We start from the raw sequence: 24,230 nt of genomic DNA on the forward strand, positions 1-24,230 counted from the left end.
CGGTCAGCTTTTTGGAGACTTGCTTTTGGTGCTGCATCATGGTCACAACCTGTGCTGGTTAGAGCAAAATAAGTGACTTATCACAACATTGACATACCACATCGGGGGTGTAAATCAGGAGCTTGCCTGAAAACACTGCAGAAACCTGCATAGTCCAGGTACAACATGCTGTTTTGTCCTGAGGCTGGTGAAAGGGCTGGGACCTGTTGTTGCAGCTCAGGAGCTGAGAGAGCAGCGCACTGCTCTGGGGTTATCAACTGCTGTGGGCTGCCTTATCTCCTCCTGTTTCTGAAAGGCAAAAAATGACACACGGACAACCTTGGAACAGAGCTGCGCTGCTGTGGTTGGTTCTGCAAGGTGGCTAGCTTTAAGGAAGCAAGTCACCTGAAGCACCTGCTGTGCTGCTCTTACTGTCTCTTGTTACTTTTAAAATCTTGGTGACCTTTAGCTGTGTGGTAGGAGTGAATACATGGTGTTCAGGAAGGCTTAGAAGTTTGAATCTGAGTCTCTGGCACACAATCTACTTTTGAGGCAGAAAATGCAGGAACCTCTGCTTAAAAATCGGATTGGACACAAAACCCCACAAGAGCATGGTTAGGATTATATATTGAGAGATGAATTTTTTTAACCTGAGGGCAGCAAGAGAGGATTAGATATTTTAATTCCCTCCCCTTCCCTAATGACTGTACAGAGTGCTGACACTTCCTTGGCTTGGGGAAGATGACCTGTACGCTGAAGTGATTAGGGTGTTCAGTGAATTTTTTAATACTTCCTACTAAAAACAAAGTGCTGTCTCAAAAAAAAAAAAGCGCATGTTTTTTGTAGGGCATAATAGGACTCTTGAAATCAGGAGCATTAACACTCAAGTGGGGACATGCCACTTAGGAACTGGTCTCACAGATCATGAAATTTGGGACTTATCTTGTCAAGGCAGCTGGGTGATGATTTTCAATGCCCTCACAAGTGAGGTGACTTAATGTGGAAAATGTATGTCAGTAGGAATTGCTGTGGTTTAGCATTTCAGAATAGCTAGATACTTCGCTGCTGAACTTGAGATGATAACTTTAGCTACCTAATTTTTAAAACATACTCATCAGTTCAGTTTCTCCTGGGAATTCTTACATGAAAGATAAATGAATGTACAGATGAGGGAAAAAATTGCTGTAAATTAATAGGTGTTTATTTCCTAGAGGCCAATGTGTTTTGGTATGTTTCCAAATTAAATGTGCAGTTGTGTTTTTAAATACAGGACAGGTTTTTTCATAAAAAAGATAAGGCCTGAATGGAGATCCCCTCTTGGGCTCAGTCTTATTGCCTTAACGAGCATATTATCCGTACAAACTGCTGCAATTAAAGTTTGCTTTCTTATCATTCATAATTTCCTTGAATATCAGTAAGGAAAAATTTTGTTTCATTTATTTGGGTATTTGATCCAGAATTATGCACTTGAGGGATAGATTATAGAGGTGACCCATAGGTGGAATATATTTGGAGCAGTTTTAATATTTTTTTTTTTAAACTAGAGGCTTATTAAATTTCTGCAGGTAAGAAAAAAGTTTGAATAAAAAGCATCAATTATGGCCCTTTCAGTTATTCCAGTGTAATTTGACCTATATCTATGTATGACTGTAGTCACATGAATGTGAAAACTATCAGCTGTTTTAAAGCTAGCTGTACTTTGATTTTGGTATTAAAGCATGCCATGTACTTTGTTGTTTTCTTCATCACACCAACAGAACGGGAATGTGCCACAGCATGGCTGTAGCCATGGCTTCCATATATTATTGTAAGGAGACAGCTGTTGTGGGACTGGAGTCAGTGTCTTGAGATGCTCTTCCACAGCTTTTCCTATTCTCCTTGTTACAGTGTCAAACAGGGGCTCAGTGTCAGCTGATAGAGGATTTGCCTCAGAAGGATCTTGTGAGAGATCAAACAGCAGCGGAGGGTCATGATGGGTTACACCATCCCCAAAACACGGGCAAATTCCTCTTCCAAAACAGGCCCCAGAGGCTTCTGGTTGGAATACTGGCGTAGCATAATGAGCTTTCCATACGGTGCCACCTGTCACAGAAGAAGCACATTGGAACAGCTTAATGGCATTTGGAGTCGGGGGAGGTCCCTGAAATGTTGGTTTATGTTTTAAGTGATCTACTTTGCCATTTGTAGGGCAAGTTTATGTCATGGTTGTCACATATGGGGGAAAGGCTTTTTTGGGAGCTGGCAGGGATTCACGGTGGTTTCCATGGCTCACAGGGACACCTGGGCTCTGGGTACAGGCAGGGCCATGTACACTATGTGAATGATTAGGTCTAATATTTTGAGCGCAGAGAGAGTCTCTGCCACTTTCTTGTGTCCCTGTAAAACTCTACATGCCACTTGGGGGGTGTGAGAGACTGAAGGAGTTAATGTCTCAAACATTGTGGTGGGGCAAGTTCTGCTTAACCACTGACTCTCCATAACAAGAAACTCTGCCCAGCAAGGAGCCCCCTGTGAAAAGGAGCCGATCAGCACCCATCGGCCACAGGAGGGGGAGGGCAGGCCGGAGGGTGCACAGCTCCTGGGTCTGAGGTGCTGAGCAGGGCAGCTCACCATGTATGATGAAAGATCACCATGCAGGGAAGGGGAAGCCACTTCCCAAACGACCCCCAAGCCCATGGCCCAAAGGCTACCTAATTAGCCTAATGAGTTGCCTGAAGGAGGGGCAAGGATGATAAAAGGACACAAACTGAACCCCTGGGTGCGCAAGTCCACCAGAACCGGACCCCACGGCTGACTGAACCAACGCTGGACCCAGGACCAGTGAAATCTTACTCTTCTCTCTCCTTTTCCCTTTTCCATAATCCCTACACCTCTTCCCTTTAGACGTAAACCGTTGACCAAGTCTGGGACTAAGAGCGGATCCAGCTGCCCCTGGGATCCTCTCGGAGAAGGAGTCTAGAAAGCAAGGGGGTCTGCTCTGAACCTCGGGACTCAACGGGAGGGCTCTCCTTATTGTCTTCCCTGAACTGATCCCCAGATAAGCAAGGCCTGTAGTATATGTTTGGTGATGCACGGCTAGCACATGTTACGCAGTTTCCTGACATGGTTTCATGCCAATTTTTGTTGTGAGCATACCAGTTTTTGTGGTAGGCATGCCAATTCTTGTTCTGAGTGAATAAAAGGTGAGTTTTGTGAGTTAAAGGATCCCTGGTGTCATTTCACCTTAATCCTGACCTGGGAATCGGCAAACCTGAGTCATCGTCCTGAGATATTGGGACGCGACAGAGTGCTATTGTGATACTGCTAAAATGACCATTTAATAGATAAATAAGAGATGGACAGGTAGACTTATCTAGCTATATGTAGGAATTTGTGATCTGTGTTCAGAAAAACCAAACTAACAACTAGTCATTCTTTTCCATTAATAGTTGAGCTGAATCCCTCATAACTTACTTACACACTGTAAGGCAGTTCAGAGAAGTGAGTGTAGAGTATCTGAGGAGAATTGTTCTGCTTCTGCAAAATTTTCACACTCACTTTTCACAGCTGCAACTAATTACTGGAGTTGCAGAGTGGGAGAGAGCCAGCTCCTTATTAGTTCATTTGGAAGGATACAGTGAGTCTGATCATAATTAACCTGTGTTGGTGAGCTGAGTAGACAGCTGGGTTACAGAGGGATCAAAAAAAAAAAAAAAAAAGGTGGTAGAAATCAGTGGTGATGGAAGCAGCAGGGGTTTCAGTCATCGCCAAGAGGCAAAGAGGGATATGCAATTTGCTACTGAAGTAGCTCTGACAGAATTTGAAGGATCTCTGTGAATTTTAGGGCAACATGTTAATGTAATATGTCCAAGGGAAAGGAAACCTGCTTCTTCAGTCCAACCATCTCTCAAACCCATCTGGTAACAATCAATCAGTTTAACGAGCAGAAAGAAATGGACTGTCACTAATAAGCCTTATTGTGCTGTGGTAGAGGAAAGGACTCTTTAACATATAGACAAAGGATTCTTCTGGCTGCTGTGAAGGGCTTAATTGATGGGTCCTGCCTGGGTGACATCAAGACACAATGGCTTCATATCTAGCCTGTCCCATAGATAGAAGTAAACAGACAATAAATATGTAATATGAACGTGATATACTTGTAAATGAGCTAAAACAGACTAAAAAGTCTGTCAGCCCAGTCAGAAGTAATGGCAGTTGGAGCAAAGAATCAGAATTTCTGGCTTGGCTGAAAACTGAACCATATGGTAATACTTGATTAGCCAGTCTTTTATATGCAGAACATCCCATTGTTTTCAACTCCCTTGCCATGAGCAGTTGTGTTTCGATGGGAAAATTGTAGAAAGGCATGCATAGGAGATCTAGCCGTTCCTGTGGCTTCACAGGAACACAAAATGCATCTTGCATCTGCATATTGTACCTGTGTCTATGTTACAGGTAGTGCGGCCTATTAGAAACTGATCTGTAGAGCAGAACAGCTATTGATGGCTTACACACCATGCTGTGTTTGTCTGGGGCTGTTTTACTGGGGGCTAACACCTGTCTGGTCCTATCTACCATGACATCTTTTAGTAATTATAACATATTAGGTATGATCCTGGAGCCTATTTTACAGTTTAGTTTCATTCAAACTGAAGTTAAGATCTCCAAGCCCATTCTGCAATGCAACCCAAAGCACAATGAGTGGGTATGCTCAAGAGGGGTTTGATTCAAAAGCACCCTGCTGATCTGAACTAAAATTGTAACCTAGGAGAACAAGAACTGAGAGGGAGTCCTTTAACCCAAAAAGTGGTCCTTCAACCTCATCCCTTGATGGAGTATGCATTTAGCCTTTCACTAGGGACATGCAGTGTGATCCCTCTAGTAGGAATTTTTCCAGGAGTCTCTGCAATCAGACAGAGCTCTCTTTGTACAGAAAATATACATATTAAAAAGAAATTAAGATAGATCTCTAAGAATAGTGGTGGATTTAGAGGCATAAGAGGTTTAAGTTTCTGACAGCTGTTCTGCTTTAGGTAATGCGGAGATGCGAATGGGCTCAGGGTTAGATGTGATCAAGCACCTGGAGCTACTGGTGGTTCTGGGGTGGGACCAGCTTAGCACCAGCCTGTGTCCAGTGAACTGTGGTCTCACATCTTTAGTGGCAGCTCATGGCCAGTCTCTAACTCCCTAGTCTGCTGAGTATTGGGTACAGGGGGAGAGAGGTTCAAAGCAGTGACTCTCACCGTTCTGCCAAGTGGAGGCTATTGCGGGCTCCGTGTGCTGTGCTCCCTGGGCTTAGGGCCCTGTCTGTCTCTGCTGGTGCTTTTAGCTCCAGCCTCTGGGCGGGAGCTCGGGATGTGGTTCAGGTGGGCACCTGTGGTGACACCACTTTGGAAATGAAGCCCCTCCACATGGCTGGGCCTGGCGAGGTCTCCTGGCGCTGAGGGGCCTGGCCGTGCTCCTTCTGCGTCCCCAAACCTGTGAGTGGGCTTTTCATACAGGGCCCCTCGAGACGTGAAAATGAAAAGCAGAGCAGCTACCTGCCCCGAAGAGCCAGGGAGACTTTATTTTACTTCATTTTTTTTTTGGAGAGCGTAACCTCCGCCTCCTCTGAGGCGTTCATTTCCCGCCCGCCGCCCCGCGGCCGTTGTGGCGCTTGGCGGTGCCGCGCTGCCCCCTGGCGGCGGCTCCTCCGGCGGCTGAGGGGAGCGCAGCCCCGCCCGGTGCCTCACCAGGGCAGGGCCGCGCCGGGCCGCCCTCCAGTGTTCGCCTCCGTGTTTTGATCATGTTAATGGGCGTAGTAAAAGAAGAGGCGCTGCGGCAGCGACAGAGGGAGATGATCACCCAAAACTAACTAAAACCGAGTGCCGAAAGGGTTAAGCTGTGGGGTGGGCTCAACTAATCGTGAGGGCCAACCGGCTCAGGAAGAGCAAAGGTGCAGAGTGGTGGTTTACACGTCACTCGGAGACGATGCAGTTTGATTGTGCCCAAATGGAGAAAGGAATTAAAGAAGTAGTTGAGACAGCCAAAACATGGGCCTGGAGCATGTGCTTCAAGTGTGGCTTCCGCCCTGGGATCACCTCGTTTCATAGCTTCGGTGGTATCGGGGCGTCCACCTCCTCAGCCAGGGCGAAGCAGCAAGGCCCCGAGCTGCCAAGACCAGGCCTGCCTGCTTGTGCCGGGACCAAGCACCATTTCTTGGAAAAAATGTTACCAGCATGTTTGCTCCAGAGGATATAGAGAATGAGGAGTCCCAAGAGAAAAAAAAAAAAACACAAAACAAACCCAAACCTTTCCTAGAGGACTTGAAGGTGCTCCACTCCACAGAAGAGCTGGATTTATGAAACACCCTTGTACTTAGCATTTTCTACAATATAGCTCCTTGAGCACTGCACAGGGTGGTCTGGATCTCACCCTGAAGGCATTAGCTCCTCAAGTACTGTATGGCTTGTATAGCTTACATGTTTTTCCTGGAATGAAGTACCCAGATTTACCTATGGGGATCAAGAACCTAAAAATTCCACCACAGCACCTGGCATCATCTCACATTTAGTCCTTAGTCCCTTTCCTCCATGATTCCTGTCAGCTGAGTGCAGTGACTTCCTGCGCAGGAGCCCTGCTTCTGTTGAACGTGGCGTGACAACAAGGGCCCTGATCTCAAGGTTAAACTGGCAGCATGAGTAAGAGTTTGGTGTTGCAACTGTGGTATGTATTTATTCATTGCCAACAAGACAGACAGCAAAGCTCTCAGCTGTTATCCTGATTCTTTCCTCTGTCTGTGTATCTAGGGGAACAGAGAAGTCAAATTTGAAATATTTGCAAGCACAGGTAAGTTTTGTAGTCTTCAAGTGTTCACTGAACAAGTAGATTCTTGGCTTGATACGATCTGTACCTGATACTGTCATTGTATCAGAAAGGAAATAAAAACAGGCACAAGAAAGATCACCCAGTTAACACTGTGGCGTAAGAAGGATTTCCTGCTGGGCTGTCTAACATTCTCTCACCCCATGGTCAGCACTCAAAGTGCTCTTTGAAGAGCCAGCACCTTGTCAGTGTACCAGCTGAGTGTGAACAGCTGCTGATGGTGGAATGCCCTAGCATTTGTAACTGTTATCTAACTGAGGTCTCAAGAACTCTGTAATTCTCTCACTTCACAGATAGGGAAAGCAAAACAAAAATTAGAGGGGGTCATTCAAGTTTCTGAAGGATGGGAAGATGAGTAGGCATGGCCTACTCCATCAGCTCCTGCATTTTTCCACATGTGCAGAATGAAAAAACCCGAGTACAGTATCCCCATGAATTCATCAACTTACTGTCATGTCATCCAGTCACAGAAGGTGCAAGTCATCTCAACTAACTTCAAGTTAATATAAGGGTGATTTTTATATCTGATATGGTCTGCCTCAGCTCCCTTTTTAGTCAGTGGAGAGAAACAGGCATGACTGATCTGGCCCAGATGTGCTAATCAGAAGGAGGTGAGTCACACCCTGTAAACATCTGCATCTCTTTGGTGACTGTAAACCAACCTCAGACTCAGGCACCTGTGTTTGGTTACACAAATACCATCCTCCATTCCAAGCAGGAATAAGGACACAACTACCAGTCACTGGGCTGTTTCTCTTTTACACTGTAATGGAGGGTGACATCAGCAAAGATTGGGTCCCTGTTGAAAGCTCAGGAAAGCATTACAGCTGCAGTCAGCTTGTTTAATGCCACAGCTAAAAAATGGAAACAAATGAGAGGGCTATTGAAGACAAACAAACTACTGCTTAAGATAAAGACCTTGTGTGTGCAATTCCTTTTCTTCAATCTTGCACTAAAGCTGATCCTGAATGCTTTTGCAGCAAAAGCGATAGAAATGCCGCAGCGACAGGGAAATTTCTTGAAGCTATGCTACCCAGGAAGCAAACCCCTTCATCTCAAGCAAGGCAGGACCGCTGACAACGAAGGCTTTCCGCACCTTGCAGAAGAACTGAGAGTCTGAGGCAATGAACTTACTCCAGATACACGTAGGAATGTTTTTACGTGATACCCTGTTGGAAGCTAGAGGTCGTTACATCATCTGATTGGCAGGAGGGGGGATGGTTATACTCACTGTCCTTTTGGTGCCACCGCACTGCATGCAGAAACACACCGCAGTAGTGAAACATGAACTCGTGCCCGGAGTGCTGAACTCTCCTCTGCAGCAAAGGCAGCAAGGTGCGCCCATCGATTACCCTGATGGAGAGGACCGGAGTCACCAGACTGCTTAAGAATTCCAGTCTGCAGCTGGAGTGCGAGCAGTACTCGCTCTCCACGTATGCAGCATTAAAGATTTCAAGTGTCATTTCTAAACCAAGCTACTGTTGAGCTATTGAGCCCTGAGATTTTTCATTGTGTGGATGGGTGGAGACCAGTGATTAGCAGTTACTAGCAGTTTTTGCAATTACAGCTAGTTCACACATTCTGCCTGGGGAGATAAATTACCATTATTATAATTTTCCTGGGAGTGATAACCATAGTGAAGGCATGGTTCACAGCTTTTAATTTTGCTCCCCAAAATGGATGTCACCAAAGTCACCGATAGCTCTGTGAGCTTGAGGCTTTGTAAAAACAAAACAAAAAACCCACCACTTACTGCATTGACTAACAGTTTAGTTACACACCTCCAGTACTTTTATGCTTTTTGCCCAAATGGCTTAGCCACCCACACTTTCTTGTGTTCTTTAGAGGAGTCTAATGTAGATGCTACAAATCGTTTACTATTGAGGAAGCGACTTCTCAGGTACTGGCAGCCAAATGCAGGCCATGTGCCGTTTGCTCCACCTTCCCTACTCATGAAGAACCTGGCTTCCTAGTCTTGCCTGTCCAAGCATTCCAACAGGACCAACCCGCTTTGTGATCTGTGCATTTTTCATAAAGAGTAAGATTAAAAGAGGGGTTTTTGTTTGTGGTTTTTGGTTTGGTTTGGGTTTTTTTTTTTACAGTCATCCCAGTGTCCCACATCAACCAGGATGCCTTTTAGCGATTAGAAAACTGAATTAGCTAAACAACCCTTGATAAAACATACTGTTTTCCTTTGCCTTTTCCATATAAGCAGACAAGATGGGGAAAGCTACACAGAAAGAAAGTTAGAGAATTGCCTGGTTAAGAAAAACAGAATTTAACCTGTGGCTGTTAGGATGCATGACATATATAGTCAGCTTCTGTCTAAATTAAGAAAGGGGAGCAAATATGGTTTATGAAGCCACCTTTGTACCTGTCCTGAGGCACTGCCCCTCCAGCCAGGTGAACCACTGTTGGGAAAACGTCCATAAGGCTTGTCAGTTCATTGATAACTGTCCCTGCAGGCAACATTCCTGGCCATCTAACTATTCCTGGGACACGAATCCCTCCTTCCCAGCCTCCCATTCCTTTTCCACCTGTTGGAGGGGAGAGTACCAAAAAAGATAAAAGAATGAAAGATGTTAGATGTTTATCATGCATATATAATAAAAGGTTTTAAAGCTTTTAGAATATTCAAACAACTTTAATGACAACACACTAAAACCTGGAGAACAGTAGAATGACTCCAGTGCAAATTCTACTTTTAAAAATAAGTATTATTAACCTCTTTATTTTATACTGCTTTCTTGGGTGGCACATATAGCAACCCACTACTAAGCAGCATTTTTGGCAGAAGAGAAACAATTCCACCCTCTGACATTCTGACCCATAATGTTAATTGAATGTCATATCTGAGAATAATCTCCACACTCCCTAATAACAAGCCCAAGAAAAAGGTCTATTATTAATAAAAATCAAAATCTGACTTGGTGTCAGTGGAATAGACGTTGCAGCCCCACTTGGTGCCTGAGGAAGGGGGATTAACACTGGGCCAGCTTGGTTGTCAGACAGTTCACAATCAGAGGCAGCAGGAACATTATGAAATGATTTGCAGTCCTGGAGTGCAGTGAGGGGAATTAGGATAATGTTTGATCACCCTCCAGGAGTTTACAGTCCCAGGGAAGCACTGAGGTGGTCCCCAACGGAAGAGTGCAGAACCCATGCAGTAAATAGGGGAGTGCTCTGAATATGCCACAGTGATGAAGACTTTCCACCTACATTTCTGTTGAAGTTGTCTTGAGGTAATCTGAAGAGTCTTTCTTAACTTGGTTTCTCTTGCATTCCTCTAGTCATCTTCTAAATTCTGTGCTCCATGTATTGGCTCCCTTGCAAGTCAAAATATTAATTGTTTTGAATAGTATTTCAAAGTGAGAACCATTAACTAATTACAGATATGAATTATAGATGTCAAGGATATTAATGAAATAACGTGTTTTAAAGCCAGAACTCCAAGTTGAGGGTCCAGTTGGAAAAAAAATTTGCAGAATGTTGAAGCTCAGGTACCTACATGACCTTTGCTCTGTTATTCCTCCTATCAAGGAGTCATTGCTGGAAAGCATTGTAGGCAAATTGGCAAACAAAACTTGAAGCTAGTTTATTAGCTCAGCTAGTAAATGAGCAGTTGAACAGTGGTTTATACTAGCCATTGGCTTTGCTAAGTAATGCTGGACTTTGCTGTGGAGGAGATGTGCTCATAGTTACAGCTGAGAGGCAAGGTTCCCAGAGCTTAGTTTTAAAGGCTGCCAGGGTGATGTGATGGATTATAAACAGGGCAAGTCCAGCTGCTTGTGCAATAATCTTTGTGCTATGTAAGATAACGGTATCTCATGCTTTATTATGCACTAGTGACTGTTCTTATTATTCATATGCGTGGCTTATCTTATCTTCTTGTTTATAATATCCTGTTAGCAGCAGCAGCGAGTTCTACAGATACTTAGGAATTAAACTGAATTTTTAAATCTTTTTTGAGTCATTGCTAGTTAGGTTCACTGGGATGCCCCCTGTTCTGCTGTATGTGGACATAAATGGGAATGCCTTTCTGTTATTAATATCTAAATTGAAATTCTATCTCCTCTTGTGTCCTCTCTAAGTAGGCATGATTTCATCATTGTCCTCTCATACTGAAATCTCTGCCTAGTGACATCCAGGTTTCCTCTCCGGACTCTCCTGTTACTAATATACTTGTGTTAGGCTAGTAGAATTGAATTTCTTGAGTTAGGTTCTAAGCTATTCAAGTGAGCCTGTTGGCCTTTTTGCATCTGTTACTGGTATGAAAACTTCATAACTGAAAGCTAATTTAGCATTTAGTATTATTCCTGCATGAGATCCAAACTGTATCAAACATAGCTTGTGTGGCTCATCAAGTAACTTACTACTACAATGTGCATTTTGATGCTGAGCGAGGTCAAGGCACCTGAATCTTCTTCCATAGGGAAATAAGTGACAGGAGCAGTTGTCAGGCTTCATTATACAGTAAGTGCCAAGCTGCCACAGTGGCTTTTCGAGGCTTGGCAGTCTGGAGGGAGCACATGCAAGAGATATGATAGATCGTCATTTCCATAGACCTTTTGACACTGTGTTGCAAGCCAGTCATAGATGTTTCTAGACTCATTCTATATGATAGATGACAAACTGGAAAACTATATCAAGAAAATAGTCATCATGATATCTGCCAGTGTTGACATAGATAATGGTCTGCCGTGGAAAAACAGAAGGCTGTTTCAAGTGAGACTCCAAGCAGTGTGTTCTGGATCTGCGTCAGGGGAAGTTCAGATTGGACATTAGGAAAAGGTTCTTCACTGAGAGGGTGGTCGGTCACTGGAACATGTTCCCCAGGGAAGCGGTCACAGCACCAAGCCGTCAGAGTTCAAGGAACATCTGGATGATGCTTTTAGTCATATGGTTTAGTTTTAGGTAGTCCTGTGAGGAGCAGGGAGTTGGACTCAATGATCCTTATGGGTCCCTTCCCACTTCAGATATTCCATGATACTACAACATTTCCAAGCAGTGCTTTGAGTTATGGAGTAGATAGTATGCTTATGATATTTAAAGACAACATGGAACTAGAAGGAGGTACAAACATACTGGAGTCTAAAGAAAGGAAGAACGAGGGGGAACATAATAGCATTGAAATACATAATGACCTTGCAACAACAGGCTGTTGCAAGGAGGAAAGGAAGAATCTCTTCTCTGTAGATTGGTGAACAGGACAAGATCTGTTGCTTAAACTGCAGCAAGGAAATCAAAGGTAAGTACCAGGAAAAATTCTCCAGTAGGACAGACAATCAAAACTGGATTATCTGTGGAATCATTGAAGGTCTTTAAGGATAGGTTAGACAATAAAGCTGTCAGGGGTAGCTTTGGTGAAAGTGATCCTGTCTGGGGGCTGAAAGATGAATAGCTGATGCCCTGAATTTGCTCCAGCCCTACAATCCAAGATTATCATCCCAGCATATATCTTAGTAAATATAGTCTATCTGGATGTATTTTACTCTATCATTTTCTTTTTAAGAGGAAGTCTTATGCATGTAAACACTACCAAAATTTTACCTTTATAGATCCCATTCCATCCACCCAACTGAGCATTTCCTCTGTGAGCCTCTAAGAATCCTCCATGATCAGATGCAAAATAAATGAATGTGTTATTCTTCAAGCCTTCTTTGTCAATAACATTCAGAAGCCTGCCTATAAACAAAGCAAAAAATCATAATTATGTCCGGAGATGCTGTCAGATTTTTTTAGGTCTTGACTCAGAATTCAGTGAAGACTGAATCTTTCCATTTACCCGAATGAGTTCTGTTATGAGCTACCACAAGCAATGCAAAGAGTACTCCTGCATTACAGAAATAATAAAAGCCCAACATAAAGCTTCTGAATGTGTCCAAAATTTGTTTGTAGTGTCTATAAAAAGGGAAAATAAAAAATAAAACCAACTGGAAAATAATTTAAAAGAATGATTCTTTTATTCAAGCTACTCAGAATACCGTCAGCTTTATGCTGTAAATTTTCTGAGTCAAGGATTGCCTCCATTGTGTAGCCTCAGACATCTTGAAAAGCTTAAATAATCATGCTGTCTAGATTCCTAATCATAGAAAACTGCTGTGTCTCACCAGGAACTGAACAAGGACTCTGAAATCAGGCTGCATACTATCAACCAAAATCTCCTGATGACAGCGGTAAAAGCTTCACAGACTGTAATTCAAACCTAACTTCATAAGGAATGTTTTCAGTACTAATAGCATCAAATATTTATACAGAATGTGATTTATCTTTGATTGCTTGTCCTCATTACCTGATGCATCAAATATATTCACCAAAACCAGCTTCAATAGCTACAGAAGCAGCAGCAAAAGCTGAAGTACACAAGGAAAAAGTATGAGGCAGTGATCGGCTCTTTTGCTCTTCTCCTTTACAGACTTCCTGTGTCTCCTTGGTCAAACTACTTATTGACCTTAACCAAAAATAGACACCTTCCCCCCAAAAGAGTTTAGATTGAGTCTAGGCTTATTGGTTCTGAATTAGATCCCAAATCTCTTACTTAGATGTCCAACCCTGGAGGCTTCTGTCCTTACTAGCTGCCATCCTGTTTGGCCTATACATGGCATGTTCCTTACACTATTGGACTTCTGCTATCCAGCTGTGCTCATGTAGCCTGTGCCTGAAGGTGACTGGTACCAAAAGTTTGGAAGAGGAGCATGGCAGAGTCCTCTGGTTCAACTGGATCTTGCAGGAGTTCTCAGCCTGCCCATCAGAAGCAATCAGGCTCCTCTCAGAATACAATTTTGTAAACATGGTTTCTGGAGGAAGAAAAGGTTCAGGGATTGAATATTGGCCTGGGCAGCAGGTGAATACTTTGTCAGTAGAGTCTTCACTTTTGACTAAATACAAACAGTAGCTATCTTCCTCCGTCCTATTGAAGCAGAAAGGAGCAACTAAGTAAGGCTTAGGTTTAAAGACCTAATTGGTGCTTGGAGCCTAGATTTAGACCTAAGCGAGTCTTCATGATGTGGTGACTTCACACAATTTATTAAGTGAAACTCCATAACTTTTAAACTTAGCCTTTGGGCTAAGAAGTAGTTCTGGTTTCTGCTCCAAGGATTGTTATTTGACAAAAATGAGCAAGTACCTAAAACAACCTCCATATAGTGCAATATTCAGCAGCAGCACCACTTATATCTTCTGAGACTAGACAGAGCTGGAGAAATGTCATACATTTTGATTGACAACATGATCAAGCACACATTTGATTGTCTGCATTTAACACTGCAGCACAGAAGTGTAGTGATTAAAAAAGAACAAATCCTTACAAGAAGGGTTTGAGCTTTCATCTTAAGAAAGAAAAACAAAACAAAACAAAAATAATAAAAAAGAGGTGCAGTAATGGTATGGCAATCTCTGGAGCTAACTGCATATCCAAGGCAAGTTCATTTTTTACATATGCAAAAAGGGAGTTCTGTGACCACCCCTTTAATTTCTTTTCCACATTCAAATAAATGATGGATTTTCTTCAAGACTACCACTTACCCACCATCCAGTCCATTTCCTCTACATTATCTCCATACAGGCCATGTCTACTTCTTCCCTGAAACTTCTCTGTAGTAATGAGAGGGGTGTGAACATGTAAAAGGGAAACAAAGAGAAGAAATGGCCTATGCTTGTTTCTGAAATAAAAGAAAACAATAGTCATTTCTCTATAAACTGTCACTCAACCTGAAATAGAACAGTGGTGTTGTAGTGACTATCTCAATAAAAGTTATTATTGTGGTCTAAACCAAAAATGTTTGCTTTTGACATCTTTGCATTTTTGAGGTTTTGGGAGACAGAGGGGATTAAAACACCCCTCAAAGATTTTGTTTCTGTATTAAGACCAAAATAGTAATGGGCCCTTTTTTTTCTGGATCCAAACTAGACATGTATAGAAAATCAAATAAATAACTAAGAAAGTTCACAGCCAAAATATTGACACACTCTAAGAGGCAAGGAGAATAGGACTCACTTGCTTAAAATCAACATGGATGTCACTGAGCATCTGAGACATCCTCATGGAAGAAGCAAATATGACACTGCACCCACAGGCCAGGCAGGATGTCCTAGGAACCTGAGATATCTATGCTCGAAGTTTTACAGAAGAGATTTATCTTACCCCCAATTTCCCTTAAAAAAACCCTGACAGGAATAGTATAATCTTTTTCAGGGATATGCCCAGACTTAACACATGAATACTTTTAAAGACTTAGTGGCTTGTTCAATTGAGGCTACTGATACTATTTTAAATGAAGGACACCCTTGGAGAACAAAACAAAACTCACTATCACCCTGTTTGCAAAATATTAACTCCATATGACACTTCTTATGACAGTCCATTCATCAGGCTAAGACAATTTTTCTGTTCCTACTGGCAGAAGGCCCAGTCCTTGGCCAGGACCCCTTTGCATCAGGTTAACATAACATAAACACACACAAAAAAATCATCATCCTTTTCCTGACGAGCTGACAAGTTTTGTAGAAGACAAAGGACAGCAGTTGGATGCTGACAGGTAGGGGGTTGCCAGAAAAGAACAAGTTGCTGGCCAGCATCAGGACAGGCAGTTCAGCATGCCAGCTGCCTCACCCAGTGGTCTCTGACACAGTAATCACATTATTTTTTAAAATCCTTGAAATGCAATAAATTTTTTGTTGGTTACCTTTCAATGAATGAAACTGCCTCCTTCAGCATATTAGAAGTAGTTTTTTCTAGATTCATTGGTTGTTCAGTGATACCATGGTTTCTCATCAGGATACAGTTCCAGTACTTGGTGAAGCCATAGCTGGAGAACCAGGAGATGAAATACAGGAGACCACAGATGGCCAGACATATGATTATTTTCCATTTTACTGAGAATAAATTGGTAAGTTTTCCAATCAAAAGAGTAAGCACAGCAAGGATGATCACCTGTGTGTAAAGCCAATAAGTATCTTGCAAAGACTTGGCCAGTTCAGGGTCATCTGTGCTTTGACACTCATTCAAAAGGGTAAAAGGCATGCCGTAAAAATAATCAAAACCATGGTTTAAAGGATGGTGGCAGTGATCATGGCGGGATTTGCAGTTCACACCCATATGCCACTTCCCTGGAAACATAAAACACAGATCTTAAATCCAACATTGTTAATTTTTGGTGCCTGTATTTCTAACAGGTTGGCTGCACTCCTCAGTTAAGGTGCAGCCGAGGGAGGAGCTGGTGTGGAATGGGGACAGACTCTCAGGGAGCAATCATGCATTGGCACTTTATCTGCCTTAAACAGCTGGTTTTCCTCACCTATCTGTTAAAATTCCATGTAGGGCAATGGTCCAACTCAGATGCCTTGCTGAATAAGAACAAATAGGGTTGCAATAGTTGGTGCTTATTATTCTTCATATAAGGTAGCCATTCATTAATAGGTAGCCTGATGGGGACAAACTGGAAAAACCCTTGTGCCAAAAGAAACAGCCAAATGCAAAACTATGAACTAATTTACACACAAGTTCTATCTGACCTTCACAGTCCAAGAACAAATTTTGGGAAGAAGGTGTACATACTGGCTCTGTGTGTCTATATTAATCCTAAAATGAGTAGCAAAAATAGGCCATTGCAATTATCCAGTACAATTGGATGTATCAGAGTATGTCATATACTGATAACCTTAATGAAGTCATATTACAGAGCAGTGTAATTATCCTGACATTGAAGGACAGACAGTCTATAGCCATGGGCTTAGGGGCTATTAGCTAGACAAGTTAACTTCTGAGAACTGCTAACCAGTTCTGTGCTCATCTATATGAATGTAGTTTACAGTATAAGCTATACTAGACTGCAGTATGCTGGGGAAGGTTCATCCCCTTACACAGGCTTGTGTGCAGTCGGTACATCACTTCAATTTAGGAACTAAATGACACTTCAGTGTGCCAGAGCTGAGCAGAGGTGTGAAAATCACAGTAATGACAATTAAGCACACGAAACCTTTGACTACATCAAAAGAGTTTAAAAATGGGGGGTGCTTGAAAGACACATCCTTTAATCGCTGTTCAGGCAAAATTAGCAGAGTTAGTAGGATTTTCTTGAACGTGTACTCTGATTCAAAACCCACTGAAGTCAGTGGAACTATCTCAGCTTTTTTGCAGAGTTGCTTTTGCAGAAAAGGAAGGCACTTTTAGGGTCTTAACTGTGATAATAAGCAGGCTGCATAAATAACAGAAAATCTAGCCACCAGATGTAATCAAGACCACTGTGGTGTCTGGGTACCAGCTGGCAGACAACATTTTCCTGTTCTAATGGATCAGTGAATATCTCTGGTGGTTCTTCCTAAAACAATCTCTACTGGGCAAACAAGATTCTTTCCTTTGCATTTACTTCTGTTTGCAGTGTACACCTATGTATTCTATAGATCCTCATTTTGGATTTATCAGATACACTGTGCTGACATTGGGGCTTGTGGATGACATTCTAAAAAACCCTGCTGATTTTGAAAGTTATGCATACAAGAAACTCCAGTTTAACTGATCCTACAGAAGCAGCCTCATTTGAATAACAAGCAATGAAAAGGCAGCAAGTTGCTATGTCTCATACCTACAAGTGCTGTAGAATAACCTTGCTGCTGCAGTATTCTGGCAAAAGTAGTTTCATTTGGTGGGAGCCCACCAGAACACCCATTCCAGAAAAGAACCTGCCGTTGAGTGCCGGATGCCATGCCTAGAGAGGAATAACAGTCTTTAAAATAAACCAAGCCCGATTTCAGATTTTCAGTCTTCTCAACTTGTTCTTCCTAATGAATAGGACTCAGTTGCCTAAGCCTAGTGCCTTTTTATAAGCCATTTAGTATGCCCTGGGATATTCTGATTGACCCCCAGAAGGATGTCTCCTCCAAGACCCATGCCATCTGCTAGTCCAATGCCAATGCCTCAGCTATGCTGCCGTGTCTACAAATGGAACTGAGATGCCAAAGTTTGGACATCAGGCAACCTCTTACAACCAAAGCTCTCTTGATATAATGTTAAAAAAAAGGACGGGGAGGAGAAAGATTTTTTTTTTATAATTTTTTTTTGTAGAACAAAAGCTTACAGAGTCAGGGGTACACACTTGTGAAATGTACAGTTCATGATTACATTTCTCCTTTAGCAAGTCAGAAACACATCAGAGGAGCTACACTGGTTATTACTGCTGTATGCGGTGGCTGAAGTTTTCTGTCATTAATTTACACAGCTGAAGTAAATCTGTGTGATTTAAATGTTTTAAACAACATTATTGTTGAGAACTATTCCACAGTCTGACATATTTCACTTTAAAAAAGTTTGCCAGGATATTCAAAATATTACACTTAATGTGATCTTAATACCACTAAATATAAAGTGTTTATGCAATTTTCTTCATGTTTCTACCTCTGGCTGCTTTGTGTTGTTTGGATTTTCATCCATTTCTGTGCCGTCATTTAGCCCATTAAATGTGCTTTATGTGGGGATTTTCCCATAGAAATCAATTACTAAATCTAGTCACCTTTATTTTTGCCCATCTCACTGATATCCCAAATCCTTAGATCAACTAATCTTTAAAATGATTTATTTAAGAGGATTTTTAATAGCAATAATGGCTAGACAAACAGCAGTGAACCATTAGAGAGAGGCCCAACCTGATCTGATGGGGTATCTGCCAGTGAGGAAAGCTGCTCTGCTTGGAGTACAGACAGCAGCTGCAGCAATGTGCTGAGTAAGCCTCACTCCATCCTTTGCCAGGCCATCAATGTTAGGGGTCCTAAAGAAAAAAATCCCATCTCTGATAAAATGTATTACACAGAAGTTTGTGGTATCCCAGTCCTCCTAGTTTCATCTAGGACATCACAATCAAATTTACAAAAATCTTTGTTTATCTACAACTCAACTAGGAAAGCTCTGTGTTACATATTTTTTGAGATACCTTAACTCCTTAGGAATGAATTTTCCATGGATACCCGTGTTTTTATTAATAACTAAAAAGAAAAAAGACCAAGAATAATAAAGGAAAGGTATTTCAGGTCTATCCCACATCAAAAGCTCATGCAGCATAGTGAAAAAGGTTCCATTAATAGATACAGTACAGCACAATTTCCAAGACTATAATAAGTTGAGTAAACACAGCATATATATACACAATCATTCTATCAATCAATCTATATACAGATTGATAACTGCACTAGGGATAAATATATCACATAGACTGAGATGTCATTTCATAAGAAGCCTACTAGAATTGTTAGCTGATATTAAATCCTAATCTCAGTCCTTCATATTTCAACCCTGGAGTTGTGGACATTTATAAATTATACGCATGCCTGACAAATACAGCGCACAGACACATTTCCAAAGTTCTGACTGCATTAGAAGTCCAAGAAAGTTGCTCAAGCATGCCTGTATAATTATTATTCCAGTCTGAATTACCGTAGAACATTTATTTTATACATGGTTTGAAAAGTGTATCTAGATAAACTAATCCATTAATAATGAATTTTCTAATATTAAGTGTCATCAGTGTTTTTTTCCACTGAAGTTCACCAGGAAGGGATAATTTATTTCGTAGAATACATTCTTACCTTATTGTATCATTGCCATAGCAACCCACATCTCCAATACCAAGATCATCAGCCAGTATCAATAAAAAATTGGGTTTTGAAGGATTTGGTACACAGGTTCTTGGAAACAAGCATAAAATTAGCCAAATATTTAGGCAGCTCCTGAAATTAAAAGTAAAGAGGTAATATTACAAAAACATTTGTAAGCTTTACAATAGACTTTAAACTATCATTCTTAAAGATTTATGAGGACTCCTTATAGATGCAAACAGCTACCAAATACTGCCAGCAGATGGAGCTCCAGAATATTTACAAAACTTCTTGAGTTTTCTAAAACCAGTGATTTTTTTATTTTTTTTTATTCACACAGGAATTTTGTGTGTGTGTTCCTTTATTGAGGTTTGCACTGATCTCAGCAGACGTTTGCCGTAGAATGAGTGGTTGGATGCTTGCAAGTCTCCTGAGGCACCCCTTAGTACGGGGGTGTAGGACACTTCTGTTAAGGCTCCTGGAACGAGCGGGACAGGAGCGTGGTGGTGGCTGGTGTGGAGGTGTGCTAGTCACGATGGCCATGGATTGACTGTTGCATCCATCGTACCCAGTGCTACACACAGCATCTGGAAAGTGCTGCTTCAGCCATGGGACCATCTGCAAAATGAAGGTTGCAGCAATGGGCTTAAACTTGGTTATCACCCTAGAAGACCCTAAGAATATCTCAGCACGTCTTAGTTGCTGAAGGTGTTTGCAAGAGGCAGCTTACAGATGTTCACCTGAAGTAAAATACGTATGCTAGAACATATCTACTGACTGCTAGTTCATTAATAGATACTGCAATACGATAAATGTATAGTAAATGTACTAAACATTACATATACTCCTAAACCTCCATGTCCTATAAAAGTGGGGTAAAAGGCCTTGAAATACCAATAGATGTAAACCTGTATTAGCTGCTCTTAGATTCTCAATGGGGGGGGGGGGGGGGGGGGGGGAAGAGAGAGATCTGTTTACATTTTCTTAAGCACAACACTTAAAAGCCAGGAAAGACCCTCAGCAAATGTCTTTTCTTACCATTGTTTTCCCTGGTAAATTTCATTGTTTCCCCTTGTGTGAAACAGGTACATAGTTGGTCACATAAATTCTGGTGAAAAAAAAATTAAAAAAAAAATCAGAGCCCAATGTCTCTGGTGATCTTGTCTGTGAGGTTGGTCATTAACTGCCCTGCATTACTGCAATCATATTGCCACTGCCCGCCGCTGGCTACAACAGAGGTGGGCTGAACTACGAGGGCTTGATTCGACAGTCCCTACCTTCCCAAAGACGTGCGTGCAGAGCCCCTCTGAACTGACACTGCAAGGCAGAAAGAGCACTGCGGAGGACAGGTAAGGTCCGGTGGCACAGCACCCAGTTTTGCAAGATCTGCCCTGTTCCCAGCTGCCAGTAAGTTTGGAAAAAAAAAAAGGCTAAATGCCCATGGCTTTAAACAAGCCTTAAAGGCACAAATTACTCAATACATGCACAGAACCGACGGTGTTCATTGAGAGGAAGGGTTTCACTATTTTACAACTGAGGTAATGAGAAGTAAAACTAGTATCTCACTTTTACTTAATCTCAAATTATCTTTAAGGTCCAGGAAAAGAAATTAACCTTTACTGTGAGCTTCAAAACTATAAAAAAACACTTCAAAGAAAAGCCATCCTGAAGGCACTGTAATGTTCTTAGGTTTGGATGCCACCTAGTACATTCGAGGAGGTGTTTCTATCTGACTGTTACTAAAAACTGTCCAGAAATATAAATATCATTATGATTATTTCCTTAAATGACTCCAAAGCTTAATGCCATTTATAAATTTAACAAGCCAGTTTTTCTACCTGCCAACTCTAGTTGTCAACCTGGACTTTAAAAACCTAGAAATAACCTTTCAGTTTCTAATTTTAATATATTTTTTTTCTGGCAAGGCAAATTTTATGAGTGGAAGCAATTTCCTATACTTGCTGAAATAGAGAGCACACCTAGTCACTTTGGACAAAGAAAGGCTTGGGAAATGCACTCCTTTTCCTTGTGAATGGCCATAGACTAAGGGATCTGCAGAAAATGTTGCACTGGAATCAGGTAAACAGTCATGCAGAAGTACATGGCAAACCGGCTCCATCGGGGACTAGCATACACGCTCATCTTTGTGGTGTACCCTGAAGTAAATTAGAGATGACATTCATTCCTTCACTGTGAAAAGAGAAAAAAATCTGAAATATCCCATCCATGCAAAATCCCTACTTTTCCACACTTCTGTCTGTTTCAAACCAGCAAAAGAACAAAGATGTTTTCAGCTCTATTAAGGAACAGATTAAAGCCAATAAGAATATTTACTTTCTATAACAACTAAAAGCACGTTTGTAAATATAAAGTCACTTCTAAACACAGAGAACTGAAAGGTTCCATCTTGACTGATGAAAGACTTGTGGGTGTTTTTTTCTCTAAAATCAGCATGTTCTCCAGTGCGAAAATATAGCATTTTCTGAGAGAATTTTTTTCTGCCTTTTTTTGGTACATAAGTGTTACAGTTACCTTGAATGCCTGTGGAATATGAAACTGGCCAGAGCAGAGTATAATCCTGCCCTATGCATTTCAAAGGATGGGCCCAAGGTTAAAAAAAATGTAGATGCTGTTATTCTGACCAGGAAAATAGTATAAAGAGAGTCAGAACCTGGTGGCTGTTGATGATTTTTCCAAGTAACATCTAGGTGCTTGTTTGGGTATGGCTGAGACTATATGGGAAATAAAAATAAAAAAAAAAAAAAAAAGAAAATAAAAGCTTGATCTCTGTTAGTTGTGGAATTTTCTGTAGGGTTGATAACGCCTCCCCTCTCTATTGATAAGATCCTGAAAGGCAGTACTGAGACCTCTTCCTCCCTGCGCACTGGCTGAGTCGGGGATTAATGGGGAAGCAGCAAGATCCCTCTGACCCGAAGCACTGACTGTTTGAAGCAAGACCTCACTGCGAATGCACATGCAGAAGCCTAATATCGTGCTTTGTAATACAGCCTGCTTTTATATGAAGCAAAGGACTACAAGAATCTCAAATCTTTTATTCGTATGGTAGCGGTGCCTCAGAATCACAGCCTGACAGCAGTTCTCCCAAAGCCCTGATGAACTATGGCCCCGTAGGACAGAGCTGAGGTGGTGATCAGGCAAGTGCATGAAGGCATTAACCGGCGACAAGGAAGAACTAGCAACGGCTCTGGTCTTTACCTGTAATGGGAACGTCTATACATTGCTTTAACAATGGAGGCAGAGCTCTGCCTTCCCAGCAACTGGTAGGCAGCGTTGTGTTTAAAGGGCTTGGGGTGCACGATTAAGCCAAAATTATTGCAATGAAAATATCTGCAGCCTACGCTGAATAGCTAAGGATCATCACAGCCCTTGTGAGCTGTAGTGGAGCAAAGGAACTAGACAGACCTGGACATCCAAGAAATACCTTGATTTCCTTTGGGCCTTGATAAGCTTTCCAAGCTGGTACGACAGCTCTGCAGCCTTCTGCTTTCTCCCCGCCCCCAGGTTCATGCAGCACAGCCAGCTGGTCCCAGCAGGCATGTTGGTATGTAGACAGAGACTTTGTACAGCCCCTTAGGAAAGCTGTGAATTTTGAACCAGGGAGTTGCAGTGGTGGTATTAAAAGATATTTGGGTGTTCATATCACTGGCAGCAGCATGATTAAAATTAGTGCTTCCTGATTTACTGCAAGCCATTTTAGGAACACTAACCTTACTGAAGGGCAAAAACACCCCCAAACTTGTTTTAAAAAAAAAACAAAACCAAAACAAAACCACAAAACAAATATGCATATTCACCTTTTTGTGTTAGGGGCTGATTCATTCTGAAAGCAGAGCTCTTACTGACATTGCTAGGACTGTCATGAACACAGTACTGGGCCCTAGGGCTTGTCCAGTTTCCTTAGCTGTTAAATGAAAAAAAAAAGACTTAATCCATAAATCTAACATCAGCCTCTAGAAATCAGCAGAGTTACTTACAGAAATCCAGGAAAACATCAGATAGTAATTCCCTCTGTAAGCTAGTACACCACAATAAGTGATCAAGACTAATAAAAAAGGCCAACCCCTTTTAACGATGTGGAAAACAAACCCTCGTCTCAATTACTCTTCTTGCTCTGAAATCCCTCCTGCTCCTCGGTGCGCTGAGCGGTCCTGATCCCCTAAGACGCGTGGGAGGAAGCAGGCTGGGACTTGCTCCTTTTCCTCCGACTCTCCCTTCCCCCAGTCTCCAGCACAGAAACCGCCTGGGATCCCCGCCAGCAACCGCCAGCAAACTGGAACTGCCGTGCAGGTTTTACATGAATTCCAGGCAGAGAACAAAGTCCTTATTCTTGAAATACTGGCATGACATGGCTACTGCCTTTGCTAGATTCCCTATCCAGTTAATCCTGTGCAGGTTTGTATAAAGCCTGTCACTGCTCTATTTCAGTGCCTCAAAAGAAAATAACAAGTACTCGGAGCCCTGGAGTTTTGTTTCTCCCACCCTACTTTTCCAGCCTTCCAGGCAGGATAACAGGACTAGCTTGTCCTCCCCATTTTCTTCGGTCATGTTGTCTTTTCTTCTTTGCTGCATTTACAGGAAAGGTAGACCTACCGGTCCTAAACATATTAATTGCACTTTCTTTGCCCAACCCCAATGACTGAAAATTTATCATTCCCCTCCTTCTTTCAGAACTTAACTCTGTTATAATACACTTTACCCTACAAAAGGGTCTTAGAAAGGTCTTAAGCAATTACTTAGAGGAGCTATCATCTATTTGTTTGTTGACATTTTAGTTCTCCAAGTTATTTGAATACAGTGAATGG

At 42.0% G+C, this 24,230-nt stretch overlaps 1 protein-coding gene across 3 annotated transcripts; it reads right to left on the reverse strand.

Moving 5' to 3' along the window:
- LOC126053014 (arylsulfatase D-like) lies at window positions 1-23,744 on the reverse strand. Of its 3 annotated transcripts, XM_049834494.1 has the most exons (13): window positions 23,515-23,744; window positions 23,223-23,329; window positions 22,850-23,139; window positions 20,446-20,515; window positions 19,399-19,539; window positions 18,463-18,584; window positions 17,406-17,528; window positions 15,507-15,930; window positions 14,347-14,483; window positions 12,373-12,507; window positions 9,197-9,359; window positions 8,054-8,175; window positions 1-2,061 (listed from the first exon to the last, which is right to left on the reverse strand). In XM_049834494.1, exons 4-13 carry the CDS (start codon window positions 20,496-20,498, stop codon window positions 1,691-1,693), a joined length of 1,791 nt encoding a protein of 596 aa, XP_049690451.1. In that variant the 5' UTR covers window positions 20,499-20,515; window positions 22,850-23,139; window positions 23,223-23,329; window positions 23,515-23,744; the 3' UTR covers window positions 1-1,690. The 3 variants fall into 3 exon arrangements, with proteins under 3 accessions (XP_049690451.1, XP_049690450.1, XP_049690452.1); XM_049834493.1 differs by having other exon boundaries at window positions 23,223-23,744; XM_049834495.1 differs by lacking the exon at window positions 22,850-23,139 and having other exon boundaries at window positions 23,223-23,744.
- Between the last annotated feature and the right edge of the window lie 486 nt (window positions 23,745-24,230).

This window comes from Accipiter gentilis, chromosome 31, assembly GCF_929443795.1.
Source record: "Accipiter gentilis chromosome 31, bAccGen1.1, whole genome shotgun sequence".
Classification (NCBI taxonomy): Eukaryota; Metazoa; Chordata; class Aves; order Accipitriformes; family Accipitridae; genus Astur; species Astur gentilis.

Coding starts and splice junctions, on each gene's coding strand:
- LOC126053014 (XM_049834494.1), bottom strand. CDS start 20,498: ATGTACCTGTTTCACACAAGGGGAAACAATGAAATTTACCAGGGAAAA. Junction 19,540..20,445: donor ATTTACCAGGGAAAACAATG/GTAAGAAAAGAC, acceptor TTTTAATTTCAG/GAGCTGCCTAAATATTTGGC. Junction 12,508..14,346: donor GGAAATGGACTGGATGGTGG/GTAAGTGGTAGT, acceptor CTTTGTTTATAG/GCAGGCTTCTGAATGTTATT.